At 34.4% G+C, this 9,373-nt stretch overlaps 2 protein-coding genes across 6 annotated transcripts in view; one reads left to right on the top strand and one right to left on the bottom strand.

The window, feature by feature from the left end:
* itgb1bp1 (integrin beta 1 binding protein 1) overlaps window positions 1–6,658 on the top strand; it is a 7,183-nt gene extending 525 nt beyond the window's left edge. Inside the window, exons 2-7 of one of the 2 annotated variants that reach the window (XM_051132636.1) lie at window positions 1,966–2,095; window positions 2,283–2,361; window positions 2,446–2,576; window positions 3,118–3,210; window positions 3,400–3,549; window positions 6,051–6,658. In XM_051132636.1, the coding sequence (XP_050988593.1) occupies window positions 2,024–2,095; window positions 2,283–2,361; window positions 2,446–2,576; window positions 3,118–3,210; window positions 3,400–3,549; window positions 6,051–6,122 (597 nt within the window). In that variant the 5' untranslated portion in view covers window positions 1,966–2,023 and the 3' untranslated portion in view covers window positions 6,123–6,658. Of the gene's footprint in view, window positions 1–1,946; window positions 2,096–2,282; window positions 2,362–2,445; window positions 2,577–3,117; window positions 3,211–3,399; window positions 3,550–6,050 lie in introns of those variants that run through there. The other variant, XM_051132637.1, reaches the window with a different exon arrangement.
* An 85-nt stretch (window positions 6,659–6,743) lies between these two features.
* The window catches only part of asap2a (ArfGAP with SH3 domain, ankyrin repeat and PH domain 2a), an 85,194-nt gene continuing 82,564 nt past the window's right edge, over window positions 6,744–9,373 (bottom strand). For all 4 annotated transcript variants that reach the window (XM_051132627.1, XM_051132629.1, XM_051132628.1 and 1 more), the window contains one exon: window positions 6,744–8,757. In XM_051132627.1, the coding sequence (XP_050988584.1) occupies window positions 8,683–8,757 (75 nt within the window). In that variant the 3' untranslated portion in view covers window positions 6,744–8,682. The remainder of the gene's footprint in view (window positions 8,758–9,373) is intronic.

Below are 9,373 nucleotides of genomic sequence, written 5' to 3'. Positions count from 1 at the left end.
TAGAATATCTACTGAATGCGACTGTTGTTTTAGTCAAATTCTATTTTTATTATATCTGAGCAGAAATACTACAAGGAACCCTGTTAATTGTGCATCTGCTACAGCTCTCACTTTTCACTCTTGGGCTCATAATTCTTTGGTTGATAGTCAGTGTTAAGTTTATACCTGTTATGAATTAAAAATAATGTGATTTATTGGATGATGTGATGTATTACAGTATCATGTTACGTTAGGAATTCATACTTACTTCCTCAGAATTGCAAGTTTATATTCCGAGTTTGCAATTCTGTTTATATTGTTTCTCGCAATTCAGATTTTATGGCTTGCAATTTAGACTTTTTTTCAAAATTGCAAAAAAAGAAAAAAATGATATTTTTTTGTGTGTGTTTTGCTTTTTTTCTCCCACTTTTTTAAAAATAGAATCAGTGTTCCATAGGTCAAAATTTTAAAATAAATTGCCATTCAAAGTTTGGGATCAGTAAGATTTTTTTTTTTTTTTTTTTTTTTTATTAAAGAAATCACTTATGCTCAACAAAGTCCCATTTATTTGATTAAAAATACAGAAAAATAATGCAATTTAAAATAACAGTTTTCTATTTTAATATACTTTAAAATATAATTTATTCCTGCGATGCAAAGCTGAATTTTCATCAGCTATTACTCCAGTCTTCAGTGTCACATGATCCTTCTGAAATCATTCTGATATGCTGATTTCTTATCAATTAGAAAGAATGAGAATTATTTCCTGAGACTGCCGTTCAAAAGTTTGAGATCAGTACGATTTTTTAATGTTTTTTAAAGAAGTCTTTTCTGCTCATCAAAGCTGTTTTTTTTTTTTTTTTTTTTTTTTTTAAATTAAAAACACAGAAAAAACAGTAAAATTGTGGAATATTATTGCAATTTAAAATAGTGGTTTTCTGTTTTAATATAATTTAAAATATTATTTATTCCTGTAATGCAAAGCTGAATTTTCAGCAATTTTCAGTGTCACATGATCAGAAATCATTCTAATATTTGTTAATTGCTTAATTGTTTTTAGGACCTAGATTCTTTGATGAATAAAACATTAAAAAGAACAGCATTTATTTAAAATATAAATATTTAGAACAATATTTGTAACAATACACACAACCATGCAAAATTTGGGGTCAGTAGTTTTTTATTTATCTATCTTTATCTATTTGAAAGAAATTAATGCTTTTATTCAGCAACGATTTGTTAAACTGGTGAAAAGTAATGGTAAAGACTTGTATTGTTAGAAAAGATTTCTATATTGAATAAATGCTGCTCTTTTTAACTTTTTATTCATTAAAGAATCCTGAAAAAAAAATCACAGGTTCCAAAAAAATATTAAGCAGCACAACTGTTTCCAACATTGATAAGAAATCAGCATATCAGAATGATTTCAGAAGGATCATGTGACACTGAAGACTGGAGTAATGGCTGATGAAAATTCAGCTTTGCATCACAGGAATAAATTCTATTTTAAAGTATATTAAAAAAGAAACTGTTATTTTAAATTGCATTATTTTTTCTGTATTTTTAATCAAATAAATGGGACTTTGTTGAGCATAAGTGATTTCTTTAATTAAAAAAAAAATCTTACTGATCCCAAACTTTGAATGGCAATTTATTTTAAAATTATTTCAAAGCCTGGAAAAACATGAAAATGTTTTATAGTGTTTTTCCCCATGCTTGTTACTATATTTGTTTCTAGGTTTGCTCTGTTCTAAGATATTTTATTGCCTAACATAGCGTTTAGTGCTATTAGAGTTAAGTACTTCAAACAAGTTAAGTGATTAAACAAATTCTTTCAAAATTAGTACCTGACATACAACTGGAAACCAAGCAAAAGGGGAAAAAAATGGAAAAAATATTGGTCAACATTATTTAAATGTTTGATCTTTGATTTAAATCCATCTGTACAGGAATGGAAGTAGTACTAATGCTGTTAAATCTCCTCAGACTCTGCTGTCATCTGCTGGTAAGCTGGAGACCTGCAGCATTGGCGTCATGGTGAAGGATGTTTCGAAAGGTCAAGAAGCGCCACAGCAGCAGCAGCTCCCAGAGCAGTGAGATCAGCACTAAAAGCAAGGTTGGTTTATCGGCAGTCATCAAGTACACACTTCATAAACAAATATTGGCTAAAATTCCATTTGCACATTTTTATTAGGCAAATGGATAGAAAGTATGTATACATTGTTATTGGAATTCAGCCATTATGTCTGCTGAGTTCTGTTTTCCACAAAGCTCATGATAAACTCTAATCTTCCTTTATCCAGTCAGTAGATTCCAGTTTGGGAGGCCTGTCTAGATCAAGCACCGTCGCCAGTCTTGATACGGACTCCACCAAGAGCTCAAGTTAGTCCTCACTGAAACAAACTAAAAAACTCATGCATGTACATTTGTGACCCTTACTAGTTCCTGACCTTGTTGACCCCTCAGGTAACGCCGTGTCCGACACCTGTGCAGAGTTCAGGGTCAAGTATGTGGGAGCCATCGAGAAGCTGGAGTTTGAGATGAGCAAAACCCTGCAGGAGCCTTTAGACCTGATCAACTACATCGATGCAGCTCAGGTAAGGATCTACAGAAGGGGATGATTAGATGTCACCCTCTTAAAGGAGAAGTTCACTTCCAGAACAACAATTTACAAATAATTTACTCACCCCCTTGTCATCCAAGATGTTCATGTCTTTCTGTCTTCAGTCGTAAAGAAATTATAGTTTTTGAGGAAAACATTTCAAGATTTTTCTTCATATAGTGGACTTCATTGGTGCACTAGATAAGACCCTTCTTCCTCAGCTGGGATCGTTTAGAGCCCTTTGAAGCTGCATTTAAACTACATTTTGGAAGTTCAAAATCGGGGCACCAATCAAGTCCATTATATGAAGAAAAATTCTGGAATGCTTTCTTCAAAAACCATAATTTCTTTACAACTGAAGACGGAAAGACATGAACATCTTGGAAGACAAGGAGGTGAGTAAATTATTTGTGAATTGTTGTTCTGGAAGTGGACTTCTCCTTTAAAGGAATAGGCAAAGGAATAGCACCACTGATAATAAAGCATAGTTCAGCTGTTTAAAAACCCTAATTATATTTCATATATTCAATCTAAAGCAAGATGGAAAACTGCCGTTTGTGCCTGGAGATGAGGAGATGATTCTGGGAGTGTCCAAGTATGGAGTTAAAGTGGCCTCATTGGACCAGTGTGTGAGTTCATTCACCTCACCCAGTGTTTTATACATAAAAAATAGCCTGACAGAAGCATTTAGATTCATGATCACAAAATAATAATAATGTAGAACTTTAACCACTCATTATTTCACAGAGCTAAACACTGAAATTGCACAGCTGGTTTTTCTCTCAGTATCTGATTTGCTATTGATTCTGTTTTCTCAGGATGTGCTTCACCGTCACCCACTCTACCTGATTGTACGTATGCTTTGCTATGATGATGGTCTGGGTGCTGGAAAAAACCTTCTCGCTCTGAAGACCACAGATGCAGAGCAGCAGGAGTGCAGCATCTGGGTGTATCAGTGCAGCAGTGCGGTAAGACCTCAAAACAGAAAGTGTCAAGAAGCCTAGATATGGACAATAGCAGAAAACAGTATTAAGTGTTTGCTCTTAAATAGGTGATAAAGTAAATATGTTTTCATTTAAACCAGAGGAACCATTATTTAAACCAAAACGTAACCAGTTTTATTTAAAATGACTAGAGCAAAAAATCTAGTTTTGTTTATTTATTTATTTTTATCAAATAAGGAAAATTAATTTTAACTCAGTTCTTTTTAATATGAATTGTTCAACCAGACATCTACATAACGAAATTGAAACTGACTATTTTCGGTATGTATTATATATACTGTATGCCTTTTTGATATTTATACTATAAACATACCATATACTCTGCAGTACACTTCCATTCAGATATTTGGGTTTGGCAAGATTGTTTTTTTGTTTCTGAGAGAACTGTTTTTTTATGCTCACTAGGCAGCATTTTTAAAATAAGGTAAACTGTAATATTGTGAAATATTACCCTTTTTTTAATTGCAACATGTTCCTGTGATGCAAAGCTGAATTTTCAACATCATTACTCCGGTCTGCAGTGCCACATGATTCTTCAGAAATCATTCTGATATGCTGATTTGGTGCTCAAGAAATATTTGTTCTTATTATGAATGCTGAAACAGTTGTGCTGCTTAATATTTTTGTGAAAACTGATACCTTATTTCAGGTTTATTTGATAAAGAAAGAACAGCATTTAGTTCAAATAGAAATCTTATGTAACATAAATGTTATTACTGTCACTTTTGATCAATTTAACATACCCTGACTAAATATAAGTAGTAATTTTAATACTGGCACTAAAAATGTTTGGTTTTGGTTGATTTTGTTAATCAAGTAATCATCGATTATTTTGATGATTAATCGAGTAAATGAACAATCGCCTTTAAATGACTTAAAATGCATATATAATAGCAATGAGGCAATAATTAGTTCATAAAGTATGAAAAGCAAGTAATCAAATGATTCTTGTTTAATATTGACTAAACATTTAATCCAAATGTCCTCTTAACCTTTAATATTTTGCCTTAATATTTTTGTACACTCAGAATGAAGGTTTAAACCAAAGTCCCTTTAAAGGAACACTCCACTTTTTTTGAGAATAGGCTCATTGTCCAACTCCCCTAGAGTTAAACAGTTGAGTTTTACCGTTTTCGAATCCATTCAGCAGATCTCCGGGTCTGGCTGCAGCACTTTTAGCATATCTTAGCATAGATCATTGAATCTGATTAGACCAATAGCATCTTGCTCAAAAATGACCGTATATAAAGACGATATTTTTCCTATTTAAAACTTGACACTTCTGTAGTTACATTGTGTACTAAGACTGACAGAAAATGAAAAGTTGTGATTTTCTAGGCCGATATGGCTAGAAACTATACTCTCATTTCGGCGTAATAATCAAAGAACCTTGCTGCAGTACCATGGGTGCACCAGGCGCAATGATACGATGCAGCACTTGAAAGTGACCAGCACTAAGTTTGTGATGTATGGTTGCAGCCGGCGAGAAGGGTGTTCCTGCGCAACCGGAGGCTGCAGTTTCAGGACCACATTTCTAGGACCCTATAGTTTTTTTTTTTTGTATTATTTTTATAGTTATATATATATAGTTTTTTTAATTTATTTATTGTATTTATGTATGTATTAGCTTCTTATACTATTTAATAGCGCTTGCTATTCAGTTCTGTGTGTTATTATATTTTAAAGAAATATGTAGTTGTTTAATTGTATACACTTAATTATTGTCCTAACCAACTCCTAACTCTTAACATACCCTGAACATTGGAAACTTGATTGAAATATTTAACCTAATTTATTTCAATATATTCTATATATATTCTGGTTTTAAATTCAGTTTTCTTGCAAAGAAAAGACTTGTATCTTTGCGAGACTTCAGGTCATTAGCCGCAGCACAGCGATTCACGTCTGATGTGTGACACGCATAAAGTGCAGTAAACGGTAAGACAACTACGCTACGAATTAGTGTGTTTATTGGTACATTAATAAATGTAAGATAATTTGAATACAAATGCTAGTTTATAACATTCAGCAGAACAATTAACTGTTTTGCACAGCTAAATAGGCTAAATGGAGATTGCTGACACCGCCAAATAAGATGGAAAGATAAACAATTAATAGTCTTTGTTTTATGCTTGAATCAGGTCTCCTTTAGATGATAAATAGGGTCTTAGAAATGCGGTCCTAGAACTGCAGTCCTGAACTGCAGCCTCAATAGAGTTATGAATCCTAAAATGGTTTTACTATATCATGCAGCCTTGGATAATTACGTTTTCATGGATTCTCGTCAGTGGAATGCGCTACTTCCGGTATTTTACTGATTACTTGACAAGAACAAAATGCAGTCGAATATTTAAAAAAAAAAAAAACTGAATCGAGGAATCGTGACAGCTTCGTTCAAAAACAGACCTGAACGTTTGAATTGCAGTCTTTGGCTTTAATTGTAACACATGATTTGTGCTCTACAGGAACAAGCCCAAGCTATCTGTAAAGTACTGTCCACCTCCTTCGACTGTGCCCTGGCCTCAGAGAAGTCCTGAGGTCTGTTTCGGGGTGTCCTGTTCTTCCAACTTCATGTTTCATCAGGAGCAGCAGCAGGAGGAACACTGAAGTCTGTTTGTGGAAGGTGCCCTTTCTAAAAGCATCTGACAGAAATGCTGGAATTTGTCTTACTTTGTTTTATGTTATAACACAGCTGATCGGTCTTTGTTCAGCATGAAAGGGCAGCCATCTCAACCACATGTTTACACCGTATACATTAGTCCCAGTATCCTCTTTTCTTAACAGCCCCACCACGACCCAAAAGCCAAGTTTGGGCCGTGTCTATTTTTGTAAGGTAATTTAATCTTATTTAATGTAAATATACAATATCCTCAGAGCACGTTTCCCACTATGGGCCAGCGAATCTGTGATTTCTTGAGCTCTGGTGGGATTTGTGTGAATTGTGGTACATTGTCAAAGATGCTGTAAAACCCAACCCCTCTGCGTTGTTTATACGTACTCTCCCTTTTAAGGTCATCCTGGTCCAGGTGGGATCGGATCAGTTATTACGGTACAATAAATCATACGAAAGTAATGCAGTTTCTTCTCATGTTTTTCCCCGTCGTTTCCACTAGATGGCAGTGCTTTCATTCTAAATAATGCAAAACGTAGACAAGAAATTAATTTGCAGGTTTTTAATTCCAGTTTTCCCATTTATTTGTACATATATGTATATATTTATATATTAGCATCAATGTTTATGGTAAACGGGTGAATAGAGGTTGCCTTCTTTTTAGTTAAAAGTGTACTGTTGTAACAGTCTTATCTAACAATACGTCAAAACATCAGTTTAGCTCTCTGTTTACAGTTAAATATGCACAAAGCAAAGTCTACATTTATCTACAGTCACAGCCGGCCAACACTGGATAATTACATCCCACCGCTGCCCGAGCTACAGGTCACTCTGGTCCGAGCTCAATCAAGACTAACATGACTGTAATTAAAAGTTACATAACAGACTCTATTACTGTAAGTTGCTCTGCAACCACATCAAACACTCGTGACATAAAACGCTCCGCTGTGTTACTCAATTACAGATGGATGAGCATTTCAAAGCTTTAGAAAGGATTAAGAGAAGTGTTGTGAGGGATTTTAATTTCCTCTGGAATACAATTAGAGAGATGCAAAGTTATTACTGGTGCAGGGAACACCCATCTGGCCAACCAAAGCAGGGAGACTCTGAAGACATAACTCATATCTCAAACTGACAACGTGGAATCTGTTAAAAATGGCTAGGTTTTGGAGATCTTGAAGTGAGAACACTTCAGTATGTTCCTGTTTTGCATCTTAAAGGGATAGTTCACCCAAAAATTTAAATTCTGTTGTTAATTTCCTACCTTTGTGTCATTCCAAACCATCTATAGAATATTAAGATTAAGATATTTTTGATGAAATCCAAAAGCTTTGTGATGCTGCATAGACAGCAACATAACTGACATGTTCAAGGCCTAGAAAGGTAGTAAGGACATTGTTAAAATAGTTCATGCAGGATCAGAAAGCTCTTGTATTGCATCAGAAATATTTTAATTTGTGCTGTGATGATAAATGAATGTCTTACGGGTTTGGAACGACGTGAGGGGGAGTAATTATAGACGGAAGTTTCATTTTTGGGTGAACTGTCCCTTTAAGAACAAACAAGCCAGTTGATATATGACAATGTTCCACAGACGCCTGCAGACTGAAGGAAGGTCTGTGAAAGATCATTACAATCTATAAGAGCATCTAAATGAAGAACACAGAAGGACAGCTCCAAATTATAAATATCTATACAGAAATAAACCTCCTTGATGCTGCTTCGCTTTCTCTGGAGGCCACCGAATGTTCACGCAGACTGTCGCGCCGCTCAAATCTCCCAGCAGGTACGGGGTCAAGATTACTTTCATTCAGTCTCCTCGTCTCTCGTCCCTTAGCCAGCACTAAGCACTCGTGTCTGTCCGTTTCTCCGTCTCTCATCCACACAGTGCACTTCAGAGATTTGGATGGTCTATTTATACGCTCAGCACTGGGGCAGGTTGTGTGAAATGGGAACATCGGAGCGCAGACGGCTCTCGTAGCATATTCCTGGTTTAGCACCGTTGACGAAGCTGTCTTTTCCAAACTAGTCTTCAAAAGTCAGCAATTCTCAGATTATCCTTCTGTCTTTTTTTTGCCAATCGTGGAATGTGGGCAAACAAGACTATATTCACAGATCTGTGTACTTCAAAAACAACTGTACGAGTTGGCTATCTAAAAGGAATAAGGATGCGAATGATCTCGGAAATAAAACCTTCATTTTTGGTGACATTCGTCTCGTTAGCATTGTGGTCTTGATAAATTAGATTAAAAGTGCATTTATTGCATCAAACTCAGTCTGAATTATATCTGGTCCACAAACCAAAAACAGATGTTACATTCCAGAGAGTCGCTCAAGCCAGGTGAGAGCCAGGGATTTTGGAAGCTCAGTGAAGAGAGAAGCCTCGCGACAAAGGGAACGATGATGATGGGGGTGGTCAGTGAGGCCACACAGAAGCAGAGAAGTGCCGTCATCAGTCCAATTCATTGTCTGTGATCTCTGACACTTCAGTCCATGATGAACTGCACGAATGTGACAGGAAACGCTCCTCTTCTCATCGGCTCTCCCTCAATGTGGCCCAGCTACAAAACAATCAAGAGAAAGTATGTCAGAAATGTTGCTGAAACTGCATACAGTGGTGTTAAATAGCCAAAATGTCTTTTGTTTTGTTATTCATTAATTCATGTATTAATTAATTAAAAATAAAAATAAAAAAAATAGCAAAAAGACAATATTAACTAAAAAATCTGAAAGAAAATATAAAACTAAAAATTTAAATTTATAATAATAATAATATAAAATGAATAAATTACTGGAATAGTTCATAAATAATACTATGCATACAGTGGTGTGTTAAAAATGTCCAAATGTCTTTGTGAATATTATATATAAATATATACATTTAAAACAAAAACAGCAATAGAGACAAATAAACAAAACAGACTAATAAAACCGACAAAATTAATTCAAACAAACAAGAAATCTAAATGAAAATCAAATTCAGACCAAAATGTCTTTTTTGAATGTGTGTATTATTCATTAATGCCTTTGGTTTCCTCATTTATTGATTAAAAATGAATAAAAATAGCAAAATAGACTCTAATAAAAAGACAATATTAATTAAAAAAAATCTGAGTGAAAATATAAAAATATAAAATTAAATTTCAAATAATAATAAATACTGTATATAAATAATGG

Source organism: Labeo rohita, chromosome 17 (genome assembly GCF_022985175.1).
Source record: "Labeo rohita strain BAU-BD-2019 chromosome 17, IGBB_LRoh.1.0, whole genome shotgun sequence".
Lineage (NCBI taxonomy): Eukaryota > Metazoa > Chordata > Actinopteri > Cypriniformes > Cyprinidae > Labeo > Labeo rohita.
The sequence above is the reverse complement of the archived record's forward strand: the minus strand, read 5'-3'. Positions and strand labels throughout refer to the sequence as shown.